The sequence below is a fragment of the Sceloporus undulatus genome, chromosome 1, assembly GCF_019175285.1.
Source record: "Sceloporus undulatus isolate JIND9_A2432 ecotype Alabama chromosome 1, SceUnd_v1.1, whole genome shotgun sequence".
NCBI lineage: Eukaryota > Metazoa > Chordata > Lepidosauria > Squamata > Phrynosomatidae > Sceloporus > Sceloporus undulatus.
Genome location: NC_056522.1, coordinates 201,103,569 through 201,129,845, shown reverse-complemented (window position 1 = coordinate 201,129,845; position 26,277 = coordinate 201,103,569). Strand labels below are relative to the sequence as shown.

Below are 26,277 nucleotides of genomic sequence, written 5' to 3'. Positions count from 1 at the left end.
CATATGTACCAGATTTTATCAACAAAAGGTTTGAATTCCTAACACTGTAAACTATTAGTGAACTGGTCAAAGATAAATGCATAAAACTGAAATTCATGTTACGTTTCAAACCAAGTTTTCAAAAATCAACATAAAACAGGAATTTTTTAAACAAAATTATTTAGTCAACATTATCTCAATATTAACACAAAAACAAACAAAACCAACCAAATGTTTAAACCAAAAGACCAGCATAAAACACAATCACAATGTAATAAAATATTTTTGGAGCAATTAAAAAAAGAGCCATTATGTTAAATCAGCCAAACCTGGTATTACAAGTGGTTTAAAATTAAAAGAAGTATTAGGGAACATGCATAAAAGGAAAGAAGAGAGGGAGACAGTTCTATCTTCTGATGGCACTTTACAGAGTCAAGAGGGCACCACTTAAGAAGACCTTCCCTGCCTTCTGCCCCCATTAACTCGAGGATCAAGTTAACTCGAGGATCAACCCTATTGCTGAGTATGCAAAAAAGCAGACAGAGCCAACACAGCTGTTTTCAGCTGAATGTACTGGGGGGTTTTTTTGGTTGTCGTCAGTGTTGTTAATATTATTTTTAAAAGATCTCATGGCTGACCTCAAACAACTGCCAGACAAGCAGTTATTCAAATAATTTTTGCAACTGAACCAGAAGCAGATAGGAGCCAAGACAGCTGATGTAAACTTAAGAGGGATATGCTTCAGATGCTTAGTTGCCCCATGAAATAACCAGGCAGGTACATGCTACATTGACTGAAGTTTCTGAAACATCTTTAAGGGTAACCCCACACAGAGCATGTTACAATAATCTGGCAAGAAAGTAACCAGGGCATGAATATTTAAGGCAAAAAGAAAAAAGAACAAATTATTAAATCCTCTCATCACCTATTTACTAGACCAGCAAAATGAATCAAGTGAGCATGTATTACTTAGGTGTAATATAAGTAGTTTCTACATTTTTTGCTTTGCAAGTTAGGTTAAGATTACTCACTTCCATACTGTTTATCAGACTGCAGTGCATCAGATTTCTTCATGGAGCAATCCTGATTTGTCAGTTTATAAGTAAGTGCAACTGCATTCAACAGAGCTTCCTCCCAGGAAAGTTAGGCTATCGGAATATATCCTAGTAATGGCTGTTTTACAGCATTTGAAACAAGCATAGCATTTTACAATTTGCACTGTGAAATTTCCCCATTTCATGTAATTTTGGTATTATTGAGAAGAGGCCTATGGGGCTAGAACACATGCCCCAAACAGTTTCCAACAGATTTCACCAACTCTTATGAAATAAAACACAAAAAGTTTTAGAATTGAATTAAATGACTTACCAAAATATAGAAAGATCAGATGTTTCCACCAACATTTCCACTAAAGAATCTACCATTTTTGTGTGGAAAATGATTGTGTTCATCATCTTTCCAAGTTCTCTGTGGTCTGCAAGACTAAGTGAAGCCTTAGAGACACTAGTATAGGCCTATGGATAAAAGGGTAATTCACAATATATAGTAATTCACAGTTGACAGTTCCTAGACTGAGTTTTAATTCTTCTCTGCGACTTGATCACTATTTGATTTTTATACACAGTTTAATTTAAAAAAAGATCAAAATTGGATAGGTTAAAAAATGTCTGCAAATAACTGTGGTTCTTCAAGTCGTTATTTATGAACTCACTCAAATGTAAGCCTTTTGACATAGGGCAGGATATAAATTAATAAGTAAATAACTACAAAATTAATGAAATTGGTCTAGTGCCTTTTAGTTTTTGGCAATAACCCTGCCTCTCCTACTGGGAACATCAAAGTTACTTCTCTCAGTTCCATAATCTGTTGCAAGAAAAAAAAAATCTGATGGGACATGAAGAGGGGAAGGAGGGTGCAAGTTGTGTAAGTTCAGAGATGATCACTCAAAGAACCACAGTTACAGGTAATCAATCTGTTCTTAATTCTTTTTGGTTTCTGACTCTCGCACATAGATGATTAGCTGATTCATTGCTGGTGTATCAACATGCCAAAAATGAAGAAAGGTCAGTTCATACAAATGAACATCCTTCCCGTTTCTTTGACATTGAGTCAATGATGTGTTATAAAGGTAAATGGCTCAGCTGAATTAGCAACACACCACTACTTATGGCTGCAGACACAAATCCTACCAAATTTCTGTGTTAAAAGGTTACTGTTGCTTGAGTGGCACAGGCATTTGTGTAAGAAGCCATGAAAAAAGACTACACTTTCACTACACCTTTCTTTCAGACAAATTTCAATTTTCTCTAACTATTCCCCATAAGTAGCATGAGGATTAGTGTTTCTGTATTACTAAAAATGTGGTTATTTTTGAAAGCATATGTTAACAGTGTAAAATTTATTTGAAGACAGAATGAAGCAAGGTTTATTTGTCTATTATATTACTAAGAGTCCACTTTGTACTGTATTTACTAAAACTATTCTTAACAATATTTCCCCTCTTTAAATATTTTCAGGGTGACACCCAACAGGGATCAAAGTCATGGAACCTTTTGCTACTGCTGCAGATGTTACTTAAAAACAGTTCACTCATAAAATCTTATTTTAAATCCAAAGACTTCCTGGGCCCAAATTCAAATATAGAGGTTTAAGCGTATTTTGTCTTATTTTTGAAAGGAAATAATACTCTAAAGCCAGCATTACTTAAAAGGAAGAGCATGTTTTTCCAACCCTGCTTTGCCTTTACAATTTCTTTGAACAACTGAAGAAAACCAAGGCGTTTTACATTATCTCAAAAACAACTTCCAAGAAAAATTACTGGCTTAGTGGCTGACAATGTGACCTTCTTACAAAGGTTCTCTTTGACCATGTGTAATAAAATGTTGAAGCACAGGGCATAACCTTCTCAACTCTGATTTGGCGCACAGCTCTGTTATTACAGACTTCTGTCTTTATCACTTTATTTTGTACTTCCTGTAATGATCTGATACTATCTTGCACTCCTGTTTTAAACAATGGCCACATTTAAGCAATGGGTACAGCAGGGACGTAGCCAAGTGGGGGGGGGGGGGTTTCTTGGGGTCTGGACCCCCCTTCCATTAGTAAAATGGTGTGTGCTGCTGCACCGTCGTGCCCAAGCCCCATTATAATGGTGGCACTTAGTCTGGACCCCTCCTTCCTAAAATCCTGACTACGTCCCTGGGTACAGTTTATTTTATGAAAAACCTTACTGTTGTTATTTAATCTGCTAAGTTTAGATGCATACATTATGTATTACTGTTGGCATTAGGCTGTCATTATTAATTGCAAGTGAGAAATTTATTGGGTCTACATATTAAAACCAAACCACCTAATTTAGACCTGCCACGCCAGTGCAGAACTGGGTTTGCTGTTAAAAATCCAAACTTGCAATGTAATTCATCACTAGGGTGTGTGAATGTCATACCCAGAAGTTATGGATCTGGCATGACAAGAAATAGTGATGTAGTAATAGAATGATATAGAGAAATAGAAGTACTGTAATCTGATGTGGGGAAATAGCGCTATAGTTAACTAAAGAGATACACGAAGACGAATTGGAAAGGGGGCTGTAATCTGAATGAAATGCAAAGCGGGGACAAATGGACAATGGTAGGGGAGAGTCATAGTTTATGGTCCTGGTGGCTTCCTGAGGGAAGACTTGATGGTAAACAAAACAATATCTTGCTTCTTGGAAAAGATGGACTGATACGAGAGATGGAGGAGTTGGAGGAAAAGCAACAGCTTTAAAGAATCCTTTGATGTGGGGAATTGAGGAAGAGACTGAGGAAGAACAATTCTAACAAAGTATTCAGCTAGCTGAGTAATGTTTTCTTGAGGAAAAGTAGATTTAGCATGAATGAGTTGAAGGGGCAGGTTTACTATAAAAAGAGCCCTGGTGGCACAGTGGTTAAATGCCTGTACTGCAGCCACTCACAAACCGTAAGATTGCAAGTTCAGTACCACCCAAGGGCTCAGGCTTAACTCAAGGCTGCATCCTTCCGAGGTCACTAAAATGGCTCTATGTTACATGCAATATGGGTCATGTTTTGGGAGGGGTACAAGAGACTAGCTTCTTGTGCTCTGTCCAATGTCTTCCCATTTCAGCAGCTGTCAAACCCCCACCTCAGGAGGTGGGGGGCAGTGTTTGCTATAGCCATGGAAGGGAGATGACTGAACAGTGCAGACTTGACTCTCATTCCTTTTGCAGTTCTTTAGAGAATGAGGAAGAGAAACAATGACTTTTCTACTTCCCTGGAGATTGACAGCTGCTGGGTAGGGAGACATTTGGAGCTGCATGTGTACAGTGTTAAACTTCACACAGGTTGTGAAGGATCACAACCTCTGTAATGTTGACTGGCAAGATTATCTAGCTTATTTTAGACTAATTTCTTTTAATGACTCCACACATGACATGTTATTTACAAGAACCATGAAGTACCGTATTTTCCGGCATATAAGACAACTGGGCGTATAAGACGACCCTCAACTTTTCCAGTTGACATATAGAGTTTGGGATATACTCACTGTATAAGACTACCCCTCTTCCAATGCATACCAAATAAAAATTTAAAAAACATCAGATTTGATTTCAATATGGTAATTTTAATTCAAATGACATGTAGGTACTTAGCAGGAAACCTTGTTGTATACAAAGCCTGCTTGGATTGGTCAGCTCTCCCTGCTGGCCCAGCCCTCCCTGTCTCCAAGACTATCAGAGCGGTAGCTGCTTTCATACGATCGTTGCATATGGTGGGGATGTGGCTGCGGCTGTTTTTGAGCTCTCCCCACTATATGTGGCGACTGCAGATTCTCCAGTCCGGCTCAGAAGTTTCAGCACCTGCCCTATAAGATGACACCCAGCGTATAAGACAACCCCCGACTTTTGAGAAGATTTTCCTGGGTTAAAAAGCAGTCTTATACGCCAGAAAATACAGTATATTCAAAGGTTCATATTTCATACAAATAAGGCTGCCTGTTCACTGATTACTGTAGGGGACAACTGGTTTGAATGCTTTTTCAAGAAATATGCAAAATGAATTTTAAATCAATTATTTTAAACCACCTTTGTTGAATAATGATATACTTTATAGTAGATGAATAGAAATATTGCATTTAGGATCGCAGAAAGATAATTCTCACCTGTAATCTAAACCAATCAAGCCTCATTCCTCGGAAATCAAATACCTCTCCATCTTCAACTGCATCATGGAGGAAAATGAAATATTAACACTTTAATGCACACTGTTAAAGCAGACAGGAAGACAACCATCTAGTTCTTAGCACATGATATCTGGCGTTCTGTTAGTAATTATATGCATTAAAGTGCATCTTACAATAAGTTCCTTATTGGACAGGGTGCAGAGAGCCATTTTCTTGCCCTTGCACTCCGTCCAAACATCTCCCACCTCTAGGCAGCTGTCAGGCCTTTGGAGGGATTCCTTGCTGCTGTTGCTTACTGATAGGGAAATCTGAGTGTGGAAGTGATTCAGAAAATGAAAACCTGGCTGCCCTGGGCTCTTGGAGGAAAGAAAAGGCGTACTCCATTGGAGAGTGCACAGTCAATTCATCCTCTGATAAAACTGAAGCTGGATCCCCACTGGAAAAATAATCCATTTGTTACCGCTTTAAACTGCCATGGCTCAACGCAATGGAATTCTGGGAATGGTAGTTTGTTGAGTCACCAGAGCAATGGTACAACAATAAACTACCATTCCCAGAATTCCATTGCATCAAGCCATGGCAGTTAAAGCAAGGTTAAATTGATTATTTCCCCAGTGCGGATGCAGCCTGAGACCAATTGTTTCTCAATGGCCTGAATCACCTCCTGTTTCTGTCCCTTCCCCATCAGTAACCAACAGAAGTAGGGGCTCCTTCCAGGGCTTGACAGCTGCTGGGCAGTGGAAGGGCATAGAACTAAAAGCAATGTGCAGATTTAAGATCTCTACTCATATTTAACACAATTAATTTTTCTGGTCATTATCAGCTCTACTGGTAGCACTGCAGTTTTTCTATACATGCATGCACACACATACAGAGTTCTGATTCAACATATTTAATCATGCTACAAAACAAAAATCAAAGCTTAGATATTTTACCTCCTTTTTAAAAAAAAGTTTAATATTAGGGCTTTAGTCCTGAAATGCTGCTAGTCAGAATATTCTGCAAGAAATATGTTCCTTATTACAACATAACTTATTTTGTACATCTCTAAAAATAAGGGTACTGCTGATACTTCCAAAGACATTTTATGAAGCAGAATATCTGAGCTATGCTCTTGTGCATCTGTACTGGGCAGCATGTACAAATGAGAATAAAATATGAACTGGGAAGAGCCCTTGCAAAAACAGAGGGAAATAGTACCCTTCACTTTGAGAACAAATTTTATTGTACCAATATGAGCTTACTTTTTAACAGGAATGATTGGCCGATCATCCCATGAAAGTGAAGAGGAATAGTGGGATTGTCCAAGGATACTTGAATATGTAACTGGACTCTGGGTGAAGGACAACTAGAAAATTTTGAAAAGTGAGTGGGTATATGCAGTCTTCAGAACCTGAGGACATGGTGACTGGAGGAGTGGTGGTGTAAAAGTAGTTTATAATAGGGAATACAGATTACCGTATATACTTGACTATAAGTCAACCTCATGTACAGTCAAGGGCAGGTTTTGGGGACAAAATTATGGATTTTGATATGACCCTTGGATAAGTCAAGGATGAAACTTGAGCACATGCAACAATGGATCTAAATGATGATGCAAAGAAAAACAATGCCAAAGAACCTGTAAAATTATGGCAAGAATAACTGTTTTGGCTCACTTTAAAGGCTGGATGGAAGAGAGAATAGAGGGACTTCAATGCTCCCAGGCCAAATTGCTCTCTTGCCTTTCACCAAGAGATGGTTCCCCTTTTAATAAGAGTTGAAATATAGAATTTTCATTCACCCGTGGATAAGATGACCTAGGTTTTTGGGGTCAATTTTTTGACTAAAATTTCTAGACTTATACACGAGTATATACAGTAAAACTACTTTTGTAAATCACACTCGTTCCAAAACCCTTGCATGCTGCTAAGGCTGATGTTAGTTAGTTATTCTTCAGGTGGACAGCTTAAACATATTTACCTTGTTTCACACTTAAGGAAGTCATAGTGTTTACAAATGAGGACATGATGATGGATTCATCTTCAGGGCAGACTGAAAGATTCTAATTTAAAAATAAACAAACAGGAAAACAATATTTTATAGAAATAAAAAACAAATGCAGTGGAAAAGATAACATATACGTACTTTACAGCCTATTAACAAGGTTCCCTGCCAGACCATTTGCCACCAGAGCTTAGTGTTTGTGCATGTATGAGTGGGATGAAGAGTAAGAAGTGTTAAGAGTAAACATGCAAAATGTGTTCGCCTTTATACAGGAGAGAGTAGAGCAAAATGTCAGTTTGGCATATTGGTTAGGGTGTAGGGCTGAGATTTGGGAGATAAAGATTCCAGTCCCCCTTTGAGCCATGAACCTTACTGGGGGACCACAGGCTAGAAATTCTCTCAGCCTAGCCTCCTCAAAGGGTTCTTGTAATGATGAAATGAGAAAGAAGAGAGCCTCAATGAAGGAAAAGCGGTACAAATGTGAAAAAGTAGGAGGGATGGGATATATGCAAGAATTGCTTCCAGAAAAATATCTGTCCATAAAATATAAGAACTTCCTTATTAAAATTAAAAAAATGAAATTACTTCTCTGACATATGATTGTGAAAGGTGATTAGTAATGTTTCATCAAGCCAATGTCACTATTTTACCAAGCTTGTAATATTGGAAACATGTGAGGAAGTACCGGTAGGCTGAAGTCTACAAGAGCTTATGCTACCAGTTTGTTTCTTTCAGTTAGTCTCAAAGGTGCTACCAGATCCTTTGCCTACCAAGCTTGTGCTCTTTATAGTTTCATTTTGAGTAAATAACAGCATATTTTTAATAATAGGTAAAAATAATGAATATTAATTCTAAATAATATTGATCTGAAAGTTTTTAGTGCAGACAGGGAAATTAAAAATATTAACAACTTTAGGCCTTCAAGGACTTTTTCAAGTCAGAAGTTGTAACATATATAAGTAACTGGGAGGCGAGGGAAGAAACATTGCTTGCTCATACTCTAATTATTTTGCCTCCACACGTCCTACCTGGTACATAATACCTTCTGACATTATGTTATTACATTTAACACAAATACATTTTCAAATGCAGACAGTTTTATATCTGAAAATAGATGAATAGCTAGTTTTAATTTTGAACATACAAATATTCAGTTATGTACAAAATCTGAGCTCCATCTAGTGGCTACTGAAAGACTTTGTCCATATATGACCAGTCTCTAGGTAAAATAGGTAATCCTTAAGGCATCTTTGTAATGTGTCTTTGGTATAGTCTGTTGTAATTTTGAGCTAGCCTAATGTAAGCCCACATCCCACTGAATAAGAAAACAGTTACAGGACTATTAATTTAGTGTTTTCTCACTAAGTCAAAAATCAAGAGCTCAGACCTTAAGAACTCAGCCCTTGGAATCTATGTAACAAGTTTTATCTCTTGTGGGAAAATGCTCATCACTCACCTGCACAAGCTCATTTAAGACAACTGCATCAAAACCTGACAGGTATTGCACATAATATCTTTGCATAACTGGGCCATATTTTCGTACATGTGCTCTGAGTTCTTCCATGTAGAAAATCAGCTCTGCTATGTGCCTTAGGAACAAAACAAAATACAATGTTGATTAATACAACGAAAGTAAAAAGTGTAGTGCATATGTGTGTATGAGAAAAAAAAATGAATATGTTTTAGAGGTTCAATAAAATATATTTAAAACCAAGGTCTGTGGAACTGATGTATTTTTTCTTGTATTGTACTGATATTAGAAGGAAACGTTGGCATTCTAGTTCTTATAGCAGTAGGATTTTAAGACTGTGACAACTTTTTCCTGTCAACTGTCTGCCATGGTTATCTTGTTGAAACACAGCCAATTTTATCCTGAAAGGATTATTATTTTAGGATCAAGCTGAACAAATATTAAAAGTTTGTTGGTTTTTTTTTTTTTGAAAATGTGATTGCAGAAACAAATGTACACACCTGGAAAACTACGTATCACATACTAAGGTGGTTTATGTGCATCATGAAGCTGTTTCCTGTAATCAGTTACTTATGTAACTAAATCTTAATGTTCCATGGGTCTTTCATTTCCTCCTCTTCTCCCAATCAAACAGCTTCCACCCACCCCAAAAAGTGAATGTCAGGTTGCTTTTGAGACTTCATGTGATTTCAAAGATTGGTCTGAAATACAACACTATACATGCAGATAGGCAGAATCTCCTAATCAAAATGTCTTCAGGAAATACTGAAACCAGGTAAACTCTCTAGACTGATGGCAATATATCATTACTTGCAACTAATCTGTCCACTGCCCATTTAGTTCAGCCTCAGTATTTCACTCTCAAAAAAGAACTAAGAAAAAAAACCCACAACTCAGCAGTGTCAGATGCTTCTTAACTTCCACCCTCTCAGTCTCTGATCTGCTTCAGATTTGCTGATGAAACCATGGTCCAATTTTCATTTTGGAGACAGGGGATAAGATAGTAATCCCTTAGAGGAGTTCTGTTTGAACTCCAATATTAATGAAGCTTTTTATTCATTGGGAATCTGAACAACCCTTGTGCTCCTTTCCATACAAAAGTAAAATATTTCTTATTTCAGCTGGCTTTTGGAAATCAGTCCATGCTCTGCCCTATTTTATTTTTAATTGCTGCATTGTTGTCTTTGGCTTGTATGTTCAATTCCCAGACTGACCAAAAAAGAAAGAAAAAAGAAAAATCAGACCTTGGACAAGTCACACTCTCTCAGCCTCGGAGGATGGCAATGGTAAACCCCCTTTGAAGAAACTTGCCAAGAAAACCCTATGATAGGGTCAAAAATGACTTAGAGGAACACAACAACAACAACACCCTTTCTTATTTTATTCTTGTTAATTGTAAACTTCAGTGACTAGTGATACAGAAATAATTGAAATAAATAAAAGTGAGCACTTCTATTGCAGTCTTGCTTTTATGTATTATAGATGTGTATTATACTAGTTGGCATCACATACTCTCAAACCAAAATGCCTGCATACATCCTGAGATGTATGATTTAAATTCAAAGCATATATGAAAATATAACTGAATTAATTTTATTTTCACAAAGGTCTTTCATCCACCTTCAGCTAAGGGAGTTCAAAAAAGAAGTGGACAGCATGTACTTAATGGGTTGCATATGGCATCATCACATTATGTGGCCTCTAGATCTTATCTGCATTACTCTATGAACCCAACTGATGCTGCCAAGGGGGAAACATCATGCTTCTCTAAAACAGTGTCTTTCTCTAAAACAAGGTTATACCTTTCCCAATTTTTTTTAAAAAAAACCTTTTAGTCACTTACAGTTTGAAGGGAGAAAAACTTTAAAGGGCTTGTGGCCTGCAGTGAATCCCATGGAATGAGGGTTAAAACTGTAACCTGGGCCCACCAACATTTTTCCATTCCTGATTTAAGACACTGAGGGATAGAACCAATTGACAGCAGGGGGAAATCCTTTATGTATCAAGACACTCCATCCCACAATTTGCTACAAGAAGATATCAGAATGTAATATAATTATGTTCAATGCAAACAGGATGACTAAAAATGCAACACTAAATATAAACTTACTTATCTATAAAATCATCTGCGCTCTTCTTAGGCATGTTATCTGCATGTCGAAGAAGCCAAATAATTTCATCACGAGCAAAGGATAATGCCATAAATACAAAAAGTGCCTAGGGAGGAGGGGGGAAGAATTAAAGTGTTTCTTTTTACATAAAAATTACATGTAGCTATATGGTTTGACTATGACCATGCAAGAAATAATTTTTAAAGATGAATGTGAGAAATTCAGTTTCTTTAAATATAACATATTTACCTTGGGACCCAACAACCCTGGCTGATCTGACAAGACAGTGGCTAATTCTTTCAATGCAGACCGTAAAAACTTGCGTCTTTCTCTATGCATTGATCCACTGTTGAGAGAACAGAAATGCTGTGATCAATCACAAACATACTGGATTTTAAAGATCATTCAGGTTGTGTTGGGGGCTACGGTAGCCCACAGTCATATGAAAGCAATTCAAATACTATACAAATGCAGTATGAACATGTTGTGATAAAACACTAACAGAATGGTAAAGACAAAGTATTATTATGCTACCAGTGGCAGTCTAAAGAAACTAACAAAAAAGCAAACACTATATAAGGTTTGTTTTTAACATTTGATATACTTTTAACTCTTTCTTTGAATTCTGAGACAATTACAAAATGCTGAGGAGAAATGAGGCATGGCAAAGGATTTATAAAATATTTTTACTATCTACTACCCTGTCCATCCCACCCCCAATATATACATCTGAAATTGTAGATAACACTTTATAATCTAATGAAGTGGGCAATAGTCTACATAAGTATATACTGTAACAAATCTATAAAGTCTGTAAGAAATCAAAGATTGCTTTAACCCTAAAAGAATTTTGCAAAACCTGTTTTGCATGCCTCTGATCCAAATATTACAACATACACTATTCAAGAACAGACCACGTTTGTAAGGCAGTACAGAGTGGGAACTGTGATACAAAATACAGACTTGACTCCAAAGATCATACTACATAGATAGTCAGGAGCCAGTTTTGCTCGTAAGGAGAGACGGTAAGCTGCAGATGGGACAGTGCAGAGAAAGTGGCCTTTTTGTGAATAACCTTTTTATGATTTGGGAACTTTAAACCACAGCCTCTTAACTGATACAGGCATAAAATATGACTGAAGTGTGTAATCAGTAATATTTTATAAAAGTTACTTTACAGGATACTTACGCATGTGATACAGCAGCTTCTTTGCATTCCCTTATGTCATTAATGCGTTTGTTATAGCTGCAAGAATAAATAAAAATCTATAAACATGCTGGTGATTTTTTTAAAAAAACTTGCAAACCAACCGACCAAAAAACCCACCCCTCCTCCTCACTATAATCATAGAGGGCAGGAAAAAACTTCCTTCAACTGTCTGGAGCAGGGCAACCAAAATGGTGAAAGGTCTAGAGATCATGTCCTATGAGGAACAACTTAGGGAACTGGGTATGTTTAGCCTGAAGAAGATAAGGTTAAGAAGTTACATGATAGCCCTGTTTAAATATTTGAAAGGATGACATATTGAGGATGGAGCAAGCTTATTTTCTGCTGCGCCAGTGACCAGGACATAGAGCAATGGATGCAATACAGAAAGAGATTCCATCTTAACAGCAGGAGGAACTTCCTGACAGTAAGAGCTGCTGGACAGCGGAACTCGTTCCTTGTTAGGTTTTTCTAAAACTGAGGCTGGATGGCCATCTGTTGGGGGTGTTTTGAGTGTTTTTTCCTACATGGCAGGGCTGAACTGGATGGTCTTTGAAGTCTTTTCCATATCTATAATTCTATTCTATTCAGGGATAAAGGTTTCCATGATGAACAATTAAGGCCACATATTTAGAATGAAAGACTTATGAAGAACTGAGTAAGGAACTTGACATCTCTTTTTGCAAAGCTGGGAAGGACTGAATATTGGATGGTATCCTGTTGATGACATATGCAAGCACAACTGGAAGGTACATCTGAACACTGAACTTTTTGTTGCTGTTGTGGAGGTAGTAATTCACTATCTTCTCCACACTCCACTCCTCTCCAGACTCAAATTTATTCTGCAGGGTCCCCCTCCATGGCCATTTAATGGCTGGTGGGGAGGGGGGCATCAGAGAAGCATTTGGTTATGTCCCTATGGCCAGACCCAACAAAAGGCATCCTCCAGGACCTCAAGGTCCTTTGCAGGTGCAATGAAATATAGTCTATTTAAAAAGAATTGTACCCTCTTATGTTTACAAACAGGTCTTCTGCAGCTTTGTGAATATGGAAAACTTCATCCCGAAACAGAGCCAAACAAGAGCTGCTTTGAAGGGCAAGCTTCCAAAGGGTCAAAGCTGTTGCATCACTATTCAGGATTCCATGGCACAAAATAAATCCAACTTTGAGAAGAAGGGGAAAAAAAGAATTTGAAGAGATGTAACAACTGATGAAAATAAATGTAAAACAGATAATTAAAGTTATACAATAATTTATATTTTATTTAGATATTTGTTTGATTAGTCCCCAGAACAAGCATGAAATAGCATATACACGTATTAATTTTACTGCAGGCAACATGTGGCTCCTCAAGCTACTCCTACTTTAATACACAGTTTTCTTAACATGCTTGCAAAGACTAGAACAACATGTTTAGGAGGAAAATTTAATACAGCAAACACATAGTGGAATGTAATGTGAAAACCCTGGTGATAACATTGGCAGTACTGACATCAGATACATTTTTAGAGGATAGGTTCCTATCTAAAGTGACAGCTTCACAGGCTCTTCTAGTGTACCCACTTCTATTCTTTCCAGAACATTTAAGGTCTACAAAATGTAAACATACATGAACTACCCATTCAACAAAACATATCAGAAATGAGCCAACCAAGGGTAAACACTTTAAACTTTCATTGATTTCAATGACAGAAACAGAAGTGAAACTTAAGTGCAACACTAACTTTTCTGATGGATAAGCTTAACTTTGGCTCATCTCTATAGTATCTTTAGCTGAGTAATCATAATTAATGGAACTGTAATAAATCCTGTCACTTAACTAAGGAAAAGGATCAAAACAATACATTCCATATCCCAGCCACAGTTTCTCCACCCTCCCTTTGTTAATGCTAAGTGAGTGTTGATTTTGACTTGGATTAATAACAGTGAATACAGAGGAAAAATCTGATCATCATCATATTGAGGGTGTCATAACAGTTACCCTAGATGAGGCTCTTAAGGGAAATTTTCAGAAGAATACTAGGTCCAGGGCCTTGAAGTCTCCTATTCGATTAATTGCAGCTACAGTGCAGATTTAGCACTGCCTCTCTGAGTCCGCTCATACTTGAAAACAACGGGGAGAAAAAGAAAGTATTTCAATAGAAGATTTAAACTTACAGATTATCCATTTCTCCATTGCATCCAGAGAGAGGTATTCACATGGCATCTGTGTGTAAAAAAAAAGGTTGTCATAAAAGAGAAAGAGAAAGAGAAAGAGAAAGAGAGAGAGAGAGAGAGAGAGAGAGAGAGAGAGAGAGAATAGTTTAGTTTAGTGTATCTCAAACTATCTGATGTGGGAACCAACAATTCCTTCCCTCGCCCCCCCACATCTACCAGGGAGCAGTATTAGATTTGTGCCTATTGGCTATAACTGTTTCTTTCTTTCCTGAAGACTCATGAGGGACCGGTAGCTGATGGCCTGTGGACTGGTCTAGTTAATATATGAGTTTGTATACAGTATCCTAACACAAGGTTGACTAAATAAATTAAAATGGTTCTTTACAGCTAGCAGAACTCTAAAGGGAAAGTGTTATTTATTTTAGAGGACAATTTGCAGCTAAAACAGAGCTGCAAAAAGGGTTTAGGATACGTAGTTTAGGCTTCTTCTCCATGCCTGTTCTAAATTTATCAACAACTGTTGATCCTGAGTGTGAGCACACCTGTAGTGACACTGTCAAAGTCAACCCCCAGAACAGATGTTGTCAACTCAGAATTACAAATCTGACAGCCAGGACAAACTGGTTATAACTCTATAGTGAAACTTTTCAATTCAATGGAATTATCATGCTATCAATTCAATGAAATAATCCAGCTAGTAGAACACACAGAAAATACTTCTGATGCAGAACTGACAAATTCTTAAAAAGCCTGCTTGTTACCCACTCTGAATTTGTTACACACTTCCCAACCTGTGTTTACCTAAGGAATTACTCATATTCACAATGGTTCCAGTATAAGCATCCTGGTAAAGTGAAGCAGCCTGGCCATCCTACTTATAACACTTGTATACATAGCTCCTATGGAGGAGTGGTAGCCACTTGTAAACTTTCTTGTTCCCACAATCCTTAAATGAAATCCAGCTTAAGTGTGAATGAGCTTTAAATCTGTCCTGAGACCTTGATACAAATAATATTATTAGGATAATTATTTTGTCTTGGATGTTACGAAGTATTGAGCAGAAACTTTTTTTAAGCAAAATTTTTCAAAAATGTATCTCAAGACCACAAAACAAACTTCACTGCAGGTAGAGATGTAACATTTCCAGAAATTTTGACATCATGTTAAGGGGGGGGGGGGGCTTCCTGTTTTTTGCATGGGATGGGGGGAGTTTAAAAAATAGGCAGGGGAAACAGCATTGGTACCCTTATGGGCTGAAAGTTTCTTTGTTCCTTTAGGAACACCAAATGTAATAATTTAGTTTGCATTCATAAAAACTAAAAAACAGAAACTAAGGCCCAGTACAGATGAGCCATTAGTGGCGATATTAGCGCTCGATGCTGCTCAGCATCCATATGCGCTGAGCCCTAATATTGCTGCGCTTACGTCACAAGGCTGCAGCTTCTATGACGTAAGGGCGCCCAAGCGCCCACACGCTTCTGGGCAGAAGAGGCATCATAGGGCTGTGTCACAGCCTTTATGACACCGCAAAAAGGGAGCCACCTAGAGCGGCTCCTTTTGGAGAGTGTGTCTGTGCTGCAGCATGCGGATGCTGCAGCACAGATGCTGGGCTTACAGGGATGGCATATAGCCGCCTGTCTGTACTGTCCCTAAGACCACAAATTTCAGTTATACGTGATACTGTATGTAGTATCTCACTTAAATTCAAAGGAATGTATCATACTGTGTCTGACTGTGCAGGATTGAGCATTGTGCTAGGAGCACTGATGAGGCTCAAGAGCTGTGCGTTTCTCCACTGGTCAGCTGAAAGGTTTCGTCGAGGATAGACCATCTGGAGTGATATTAGGGCATCTGAAAGAGCCTAGAAGATATAAAAATTGTAAATATATAAACACTGTTTCAAACAATCTACAATTGAGCACAAGAAACATAATTTTCTAATCACCGTATGTTCAAGTATCTAATGGTCACATTTCAGATATACAAAACATTACTATCCATGTGTGTGTCTGTGCGCGCACACACACATACAGATATACACAATAGCTTGTGCTTTAATACAACTTTCCTTAACTTGCATAGACCTAAAAGAAGGTGTTACAAGGCTGCACATATACCTGCATGACAAACAATTTGAAGAATTTAATGATCTAGTTCAAATACTTGTGTTTGAGTGTTACTAAATAAAATATTGTTAAGTATTCCAGAATTATAAGTAGAAAAATATCAGAGGCTTTATAAGGCATGCTTTTTTGCCACCTGGCAAGAACATTCTGTCTGTAGGATAGGACTGGAATCAGCTACCAACCAGCTGTGACTTCAACCTAACCCTTTTTATTTTATGCATTTGAGGAGTGTATTCTGTGAGCAAATAGAAGCTGAAGTAACTCCAAACATCCTAGAAAACTGTGGTAAATATGGCATACTACTTGCTGTGAACAAGAACTTATAAAGTAGGAAAGGAAGAAAGTTTCACAGTGGGCCCTTGGTATCCATTGGAGTTTGTTTCCAGGACCCGCTATGGATACTAAAATTTGTGGATGCTCAAGTCCCATTCAATACAGTGGCATAGTAAAATGATGTTCCTTATATAAAATGACAAAATAAGCTTTCCATATTGAAATGTATATACAGTCATCTCTCCCGATTTGTGGTCTTGCCATTCGTGTCCCTTGGTCTTTTGTGGATGGCAAGTCAGGATGGGCATAATGGTGCATGCACGCAGCACTGCACACAGGAATGCACCCCCGTTGTAATCAATGGGGCCTCAATATTGGTGATTTTTCCAATTTGCAGGAGGGTGGTCCAGAACAGAATTGGAAGGGATGACTGTATTTTCAAAATATTTTCAAGCCATGGACACAAAGGGCTGACTGTATGTGTCTACAGAAAATAAACAGAGATAGACACAGAAGACAGGAAATGTTGATATGTTAATTATGAGCTGTTTCATCTGGATTATTTTAAAAACACAAACTTTTTTTTCCTGTGAGACAGTTTGCACATACTTTACTGTGTGGTACAAATTCCTCCATCATTTTCTTCAAAGGATTCTCATAGTCCACAATCATCTGGCCAAGACGCGGGTATTCCCTATCACTAAAGGCAATAAATGAAATTAAGGGAAACATATTCTACAACATAAAAGCAAGCCACAATCTGTGTTGTCCCAATGTGTAACAATGCAATTTACATTTCTTCAGAAATTAATGAATAAAAGTCTTATCCCCCAATGCACATCTCTCCCAACCCATCTATGCAGTTGAGTGAAACAAGGAGGGCAAAAAAGAGAAGGCTGTTTGGAATTTTGGCATGGAGTTTTGAACAGTAAGAAAAGCTGGATGGACTGGGTTTCTCCTACTTGTCTAAGTTGGGGAAGAAACGACGGGATTTCTTTTGCCTGTTTAGAAGGGGGAATGTGAGAATGGAAGAGGAAGCTCGAATCTTGCCTTGGAGGAAAGGGTTTCCTTTGCCTGCTTAGAAGGGGTGGCAAGAGGAGGATGAAGAAAATGGAATCTAGACATTCTCTTGTGGCTTTAAAGGGCCTCCTCTGCTTGCTTTGGTAAGGTTTGAGCAATTAGGGTCTTATCAACTGGGAGGGAGAGGTTTTTTTAACCTGGAAAAAGTAAGCTGTTACATTTTGTACTTTAAACCTCTTTAAAATTGGTGGTCAGTTAAATAAAATTGCTACCTTTGTGGCTACTTCATCTTTAGCAGTATCCTTCTAGAACCCTTTTACACTACACACAATTACAGTATTTTGATTAAAAGCCATGGCAACATCTTATGGAGTCCTGAGCTTTGCAGTTTATGGAAAGGTATTCAAAATTCTCTGGATAGGCAAGAGGATTCTGGGATTCCATAGGCTGAAGTGGAATGGTAACACTACAACTGCGTATCGTGAAAGCCAGCTGGTCTCCTATGATTCCCTATAGATTTGGCTCCCCCTCCCCCAATTTACATGTCTCTATTTATATCAGAAGTCCAGGAAAACACCCCTGATGTAAATCAAAACTCATCTGTAATCCAATTCTCAATAAACCACCAGTGTAGGATGCATTTACCTTGCTCCATGTGTCATTTCATGAGCATAGTTGTACAATCCTATGATGGCCTTCCGTTCCTCAATTCGAGACAGCAATATCATTAGTGTTGTGTAGGTTATGATTAAATCTAGGTAGTTCTTTGTTAAATCAAAGTTTACAGTCTAAAATGAAAGAAAAAGGGGGTTGTTCTGTGAATATTTTCTATGCATATTTATGATAATGTCAGATACCAGATTAAAATATCATATAATAATTTATCAGATTATTTTTGGCATCTTCAATTCCAACCCTTCATATATTTTGTGTATTTGAAAGATCCTATGTAAGTAAAAACATTTACTGACACATTTTAAATGTATGGAAGTATTCAACATGGTTCATGAAGAACTTTGTTCTCCAAAATGCCTATTCCAAAATTACAGTGAACTCAATGGATTTATGCCCAGCTAAGTGAATAGAGTATTTCTACATGCTAGCTTAGGCTGTGGTGAATATCAATGGACCTAATCACAATTAGTAAATTAATAATGAGTTACAGGAATAATTTGCTCTCTTCCCTTCTTACTGCAAGTAGTGAACAGCCCAAGACTAACACCGGTTCCCAGTTCTTTCCACTCACAATACGAAGTGCTGTTATCAATTTATAAAGTGTTAAACGGGTCTCCCTCAGACTGGAGAATGGGCCATGATGGGGGAGTACAACAGGATGCTATAGGTTGGGGGAAAGTGCCCTGAAGAGCTTAGGACCAAGGTATCTTTGGGCCCACTTCCTCCCATATGAACTTGTCATAGATGCTATTCTCAGGGTCTCAGTGTTGCCAAAACTGAGATAGGTCAGGAATGGAGATATTTATTTTTATCCATCAAAGCACACTTTTGGTGATTTTGGTGTCCTAACGTTAAAACTCTTTCATGATGCCAACTCTGATGTCTTTTTTGGCACCAGGTAAAAATATATTTTTTAATTCTTCCATACTTTTACCATTCTTTCTTAAATTTAGCTTTTTTCTCATTATGTTGCTATTTGATTTGTAATTACAGGTATTTTTGTTTTACTTTGTACACCACTGTTTATTGAAGAACAATATATCAAATACGTGGAAGTACTATCTTTTATGTTCAAATTGTCTTACACACTAGTAAATGTGTATAATCATTTTCTAAACACACTTTTAACCATTTGTTAGAGTTTTTAAAATCCTCACATACTTACAATATCAAAAAAGACTTGGCAAACATCAATAGTGTTCAGCAGTTCACATACATGATCCTTTGGAAGAAAAGGGAAAAAAGAATCAAACATCTTACCAGTACTAGTACTGGGTATTTCTTCCTATACTGTATCTAAAATAAGACAACAAGATCAATACACATTTTACAAAACAATATACATATTATCAATTAATTTAGGGCAGAAATCACTGCATTTAAAAAATACAGTTCACCATTTAAGCTGTGCTTGATATGAATTTTTATGACACCCTAAAAGAATCCCTAAGAGAACAGCTGATTTGCACTTATGGTGCCTTACCTTAAATTCCATAACATCAACAAATGTGAAGTAATATAAAGCCAGATTCTTCAGAATCTCTGATTTCTCTTTCTGCAACTGAGCAAGCTGTTGCTGTAAATGAAAAACATACATACACAGTTCTTGGAACCAACAGATATTTTTCCAGAAATCCAAGTTTTGCACAAAGTGGAATGTCTATACAAATCTTACTATATTTCTCTGATACCAAGGTCCCCACGTTTGCATAGTTTTTTTAAAACTATGGCAGTCTTCTTCCATTCCTCCCATTTACAGGTATACCTCAGTTAATGAAACAGATGTTATGTGGCACATTACCTCTTTTACAGAAAATCTTGTACCAGAGGCAGAATAAACACAGTAACAATAATTATAAGGTTCCTGTGCTGCCGCCTCCCCACAAAGAGCAGGCAACACATTTCACCAAACTTTTTAAATTCAAAACTAACAATATGCATATGTGAAATGAAGCAACTAGGTCAGGTAAGCGTTCCATAAATAAACAAAAACACTTTGAATCTTCTACATACTATTTCAAGGCTTCTTCCAAAACTCATGAACGCCTGTCTTGCCTTTCCCTTTTATCATATAGCACCTCACTACAGCAAGCTAGATGAGCACAGTTCTCTCAGGCGTCTGTTGAAGGAGTCAAGCTGAGTTTCTGAGAACCTCAACTCAAAGGTTTATCCTACCAAAGTGGCTTTCAAAATTTCCTTCAGCCACTCCCTCCCCCTCAACTGGCAGCATTTATCCATTCTATGCTGGAAATATGTCTATTTTAATTCCAGTGAACATTTTGTAATCAGTCTATAGAGTTAAGTCTCCTGTCTGATGTGTAGTCACATGTATCCAAAAGCCTCTGCAAAAAGACTTGGATCTCAGAGGCTTCATTAGCTGAGGCATACCTACCACATTGCTGGCAGTCATCAGGGAAGGAATGGATTGGTGTGCTTTTCCTTTCTAGTCCTCCTTCTCCAAACCAGGATCTGGCTTGGAGAAAGAAGAGCAGATGAGGAAGCATGAAGCAAGTCAGCCTTCCATTCAAGGCAATGGACAGCATACTGCAGTGAGCGTGTGCATGCCTGTCTGTCGGCATGAGGCAAGGAGTGGGAGAAAGCAAAGAGGCACTATTACACTCCACAATCCCCCTGGGCACAGCAGGAGAGACTGTAGCCAAATACAGCAACTAAAATTTCCCCCTAATAAGCACTAGCTACCAGGAAGTTAGTACACATTAGTTCCAAAATAGTTATACAGAAGTGCTAAAGACAAAATCAGAAAGTGTTAAAGACAAGTGTTGGTTATAGAGATATTTAGCCAAAGGAAAACCATTTATGAGCAACAACTCAGCATGACGAAAATAAGGACAGATTTCTTGAGGTGGGAAAAGAGGTGATAGCAGAGTTTACAGATTTTACTACAGAAAAACAATACACTTTTAAAATTCAGAACTTACCAAAAAGAATATCCAGGAAAAGCCACGTTAAGCATGCAAAATAAAATGTAGATACAAACATAAAATACAGTAACGGTTCTTTAACCAGTCCCATATAACACAATATACATTAAAACACAAGCAACAAAAGAAATAAAGATGAAAAAGAAGCAAGAGGCTAGCATGTTAGACACTGGCAAGGAAATGGAAGAGAAGGATATGAATAGAAGAATATTCAGTAGACATAAGAGTATATTTTCAGACAATATTTTCAGCAAAGTTCATATACAGTAGTCCCCTCTTCTCCATTGGTGATATGTTCCAAGATCCTCAGTGGGTTCCTGAAACCACAGACAGTACCAAATCCTATACCAGAAATGTTTTTGGACCATAATTGACCATGGGTAACTGAAACTGCAGAGAACAAAAACAGCTAAAGGGAGACTATGTAATATTTTCAGACTGTGGCTGACTGCAGGTAACTAAACCATAGAAAGCAAACTTAAGGATAAGGGTGGACTGCTGTACATTATTCCTACAAAATGCAAATTAATCTACAGAAAGTGAAAAGAAAAGGTTATTCAAAGATTAGTGGAAAAGAAACTGGAAAATTAGAATGGCTTCCTTAAAGTTTTCATATTAAGATATTTTCATTTGTTCTTTTCAAAGCACAACATAAGTTTCAGAACATTACATTTATGTTCACAACCATGTGCCATACATTCACTCATTCATTCATTTATTTTCATTTCTATGCCACCTTTTTCATAGAAAGGGTTCCAAGGCATCTCACAAATAAAAACATTTAAAGACTTTACAATTATTTTTTAAAAACAGTTTGATGATAATGGGCTGTTTAAAATGACACATAAACCCAGGGATTTGTAGGAACTCTAGTTTATCACAGTGATGAGTACAGTGTTTGCCCAGTGGCTCCTGCTTGCAGCAGAAGTGGCTATACATTCAGTGTACTGGTGGTCTGTTTTGTTTTGCATTGCCCCAAATACAGGCATGTTGTCTTCTGTGGTTTGTTTTTATTCTTAAAAAAAAAAAAGTGAAAGAATCCAGGGATTTGTTTTAGGTTTCTTTGGTTTGATCTAAGAGAAACAAACCAAAGAAGAGAAAATGTCTACATTTGGCCAACATGACAAACAACCCATGGTTTGTCCCTTCCAACAACACATTTATTACAAGGCAAAGCATATCCATTTCTATTTTAGAAACATCCACAAAACTTACATCAAGTATAAATACAGGGTGAGTATCTCTCATCCAAAATGCTTGGAACCAGAAGTGTTTGGGATTTTTTCAGATTTTAGAATATTTGCATAAGGAAGTGGGACCCAAGCCTAAACATTAAATGTTAAATTTATTTATGTTTCATACACACCTTAATACACATTACTCTTAAGGTAATTTTATACACAATACCTAAAATAATGTTATGCATGAAATAAAGTTTGTGTACACTGAAGCATCATAAAGCAAAGGTGTCATTATCTCAGCCACCTAAGCTCGCAATTTTGAATTTTGGTGTATTTCAGATTTCCAGATAAGAGACATCCCACCTGTATAAACCAGTGTTATAGATTGCATGGAAACAAAAAACCTAAATTATTATTATTATTATTATTATTATTATTATTATTATTATTATTATTAAAGAAACTTTGTTTAAAACTTTCAACTGCCTCTAGGCTCCACAGGTTGAACTAGATGATACCATAGATATTCCAAGGAAAGATGCTACCAGTAGAATGCTGAAAACAATTTTGCTCTTGGGAGTAATGTCAAAGATAAATTTAAAAGGCCCAAGTATTAGAGGTTCACTGCAAATCCCCAGTCCAGCCAAACATAAAGTCCCATAGGAATTCTTTGGCTTGCCACACTCTTTCATATGTATCAAAGTAAGTAACTCTCCTTTAATATATTATATCAGTCATGTTGACACACACAGTATGCATCCTGAAATTATCAATAATATAATTCCTGGAAGATAACATTCTAGAGAGGTATAAATAACGGAAGACTCCAACAAATAGGACACAACCCTTTCTTACCTAATAAGGCAGGCTACTTGGTATAAAACAGCAATCAATCAACATTAAAAACAATACAGTGTTAAGAACACTCAGACTATAACTTCATAAATAATAACCAGACCCAAGCATTCTTCTTTTCCTCCTTTCCCCCTGTGGTGCTTCATTTTTTGGCTTGTAATAAGGCAGAATTTTTCCTTACAAGCAAATCAGGAATCAGATGTTCAAAATCACTTAACAGAAACAAACACACCAGCATCCTAACAAGAAACTATGACTTAACTAGGGCTGCATCTACACTGCAGAATTTATGCAGCTTGACAGCACTTTAACTGCTATGACTCAATTCTATGGAATTTTGGGATTTGCAGTTTTGTGAGCTATTCACCCTTCTCTGTCAGAGACTTTTGGTGCCACAATGAACTACAAATCCCAGAATTCCATAGGACAGAGCCATGACAGTTAAAACAATGTCAGACTGCATTAATTCTGCAGTGTGGCAGCACCTGGGGACCAGAAACAACATGGTGGCTGGCCCAAAAGAGGGCCCTCAATCTAGATTGGTAACTGAATATGAATATGGAAACAGTACTCTGTACTAGTGCTTTGACAACTGTTTTTGATCCTGTAAAATCCTTGAAAATATTTATGGTCTGGCAGGCACACTTGAACTTTGGGAATGTGTAGTGGGCATTCTCGCAACACAGCTGCCATGAAAGGGGCTTCTTATCATGAGTTGCCATGATATGGCTAGGGCATGGCTAGTAAAAATCACCTATTTTGGGTGCTACTCAAAAAGCCATGGACTCTGGATGGTTGCTGTTCCCCAAATCATGGCTGCTGGTCCCTGGTAAGTTTCCAAGAAAGAAAGTAATAAGCCTACTCAATAGGCACAAATTTAGTGCCAGTCTCTGGAATACTTGAAAAAAACAACATTGCTGGCCCTCCACATCAGACAGCCTCAGAAGCACTGTTCTAGAAGACAGGCGTGTTTTGGGTGAGTTGCTTTTCCTTTAACCTCAGAAAACACAAGATAGCAGTAAGTTCTGAGATCCAAGGCATGACAACATTTCAACACACTTTTTCCTTGAATGTCTATTTTGCCAAAGGCAAACAGATGAAGCTCAGAGTAGCAGACTTGGCTAAGAAACTTGAGTACAAAGCAGAGGTGGGATCTAATGCCCAGCAATTTATTTGCCCTCTGAAAACACAACAAAATACCAGACTCACAAAAGGGGAAGTGCAGTGCTCAGAAAAGCATGTACAAACACATTTAGGCATAATACTTTCACACCCAACTCCAAAAAGCATTCAGACAAATACACATACACATGTTCCAGCAAATACACAGAGATATACATAAAAGTAAATCAGGCAAACATAGTCCCCTCAGACACAGAATACGCCAGAATCCATTCTAGTATTGTAAAGATGCATCCCAGTCCCCACACATAGGTCTTTTTAAAAAAAAATAAAAAAAAATGGGGGGCTGGCTATGCTTCAAAATGAAGACTCAGCATGTTTTGTTTTATTTTCTAAGAATTCCCCTGGGCCCCAGAGCCATTCTGGAAAATGAAGATGGTACAAGTCTGGAGACTGGGACTTCAGTCTGTTCCATGCTGGCTCCCAGTTAATACTTTTTTAAAAACAGGGGGAAAAAATCAGGCTTGCGAGAGACTAGCAGGTACCCAGGAAATGTTCACAGGTGTATTGCTGTCCACAGTCACCTTGCAGGGGATTCTGAATTAACTCCTTATACGATTAACAGACCTCGGCTAGCTGCTATTTGAACATTCTGGTTCTGCACTACAACTAGTTTTATCTCTATAGTTTGAACCAGAACATATAAAATGTGTAGAAAACTTGCTGATAACCTTAAGAGGCTATTCAAAAGCCATTTTTCAGCACAAAAGGGTATTTGTTTCCTTCCATTTGCAATTTTCTGTAACATCCATATATGCATGCACACATGCTCAACAGGTTGGTAACTTAGTTTAAACATTGTCAAAAAAAGGATCCTCATTTTAAAAAAAACCTTTTATGATGCCCTCAACCACTTCAATAGACAAACAGAACATTTCCAGGAAGATCGCCCTCATGCCAGTGAGAGCTGGGGCTCTTTCTAAAAGGAACTGAAACATACCATTTATTTCATCTGAAGACTACATTATCTCCATTGCCTCTAACAAGAGTAATTCAAGTTAGGATATTAGGTTTCTTTTCTCTTTGTTTTAATATTTTTTATTCATCAAGTATTTTCATTACAATAGTATAACAAAATACTCTGTCTCATTATAACAATGAAAAGGATATGTTCATTCACTTTGTATCTTATAACATTATTTCTTCTTAAAGAAGATACAATTTATTCTTGAGGGCATAACTATGTTTTTAATAGTTCCAGGTCTTTTAATCAGCAAATGTCCAAACACCACAGATGAAGACATAATATGCTAACACCATTTTTGTATTAAATAATAATAATAGAGGTAAAATGGCACAGCTGCAGTACCTATTTTTAAAGGAAAGCATTTTGACAGGTAGACATTTTGCTCATACAGTATACTAAAAAAGGGTCTTGACAATCATCTTGCAATAATTAATACAGGAACTGGAAAACAGGAAGGATCTCCTGCAATGCTTTATTCCCTTGCCAATGGGCCAATAAAAACCCTGGATTCCAGGTCTTTTAATCAGAAATGTCTATTCAGAAATGTTTCTATATTTTCATCTCCAAATAAAAAAAAAATATATATATATAAAAAACTATGCTACTGAAACACAGAGTAGCAGGAATTAAAAAGGAAAAATAGCCCACTTGTTAAGGATATCCAATTTCTTAACCATTTTAAATAAAAACAAATGAGACTGTATGTCCCATGATCTGAATGGTAGATGTTTGCTTGGTATGGTAGATGGTCCTGAAATGGTAGGTGGTCATATGTCCTCCGTATCCACGGACTGTACCATCCATGGATTATATATATATAAATCAAAAAAGCAAACCCCGATTCTGTCATTCTATATAAGGGATCATTGGACATAATGGGACTTGTGCACCCACACAGATTTTGGCAACCATGGTGTGTGTGTGGGGAGGGGGTTACCGGAACCAAATGCCAGCAGATATCAAG

The 26,277-nt window shown here is 37.4% G+C and overlaps 1 protein-coding gene across 1 annotated transcript in view; it reads right to left on the bottom strand.

Moving 5' to 3' along the window:
- The window catches only part of NCKAP1 (NCK associated protein 1), an 86,415-nt gene that overhangs the window by 29,567 nt on the left and 30,571 nt on the right, over nucleotides 1-26,277 (bottom strand). The window contains 14 exon segments of the mRNA XM_042452940.1: nucleotides 1,348-1,493; nucleotides 5,140-5,198; nucleotides 7,123-7,204; nucleotides 8,603-8,735; nucleotides 10,728-10,834; nucleotides 10,978-11,074; nucleotides 11,918-11,974; nucleotides 12,942-13,098; nucleotides 14,093-14,141; nucleotides 15,816-15,953; nucleotides 17,101-17,191; nucleotides 18,157-18,299; nucleotides 19,352-19,408; nucleotides 19,670-19,762. Of these exon segments, the coding sequence (XP_042308874.1) occupies nucleotides 1,348-1,493; nucleotides 5,140-5,198; nucleotides 7,123-7,204; nucleotides 8,603-8,735; nucleotides 10,728-10,834; nucleotides 10,978-11,074; nucleotides 11,918-11,974; nucleotides 12,942-13,098; nucleotides 14,093-14,141; nucleotides 15,816-15,953; nucleotides 17,101-17,191; nucleotides 18,157-18,299; nucleotides 19,352-19,408; nucleotides 19,670-19,762 (1,409 nt within the window).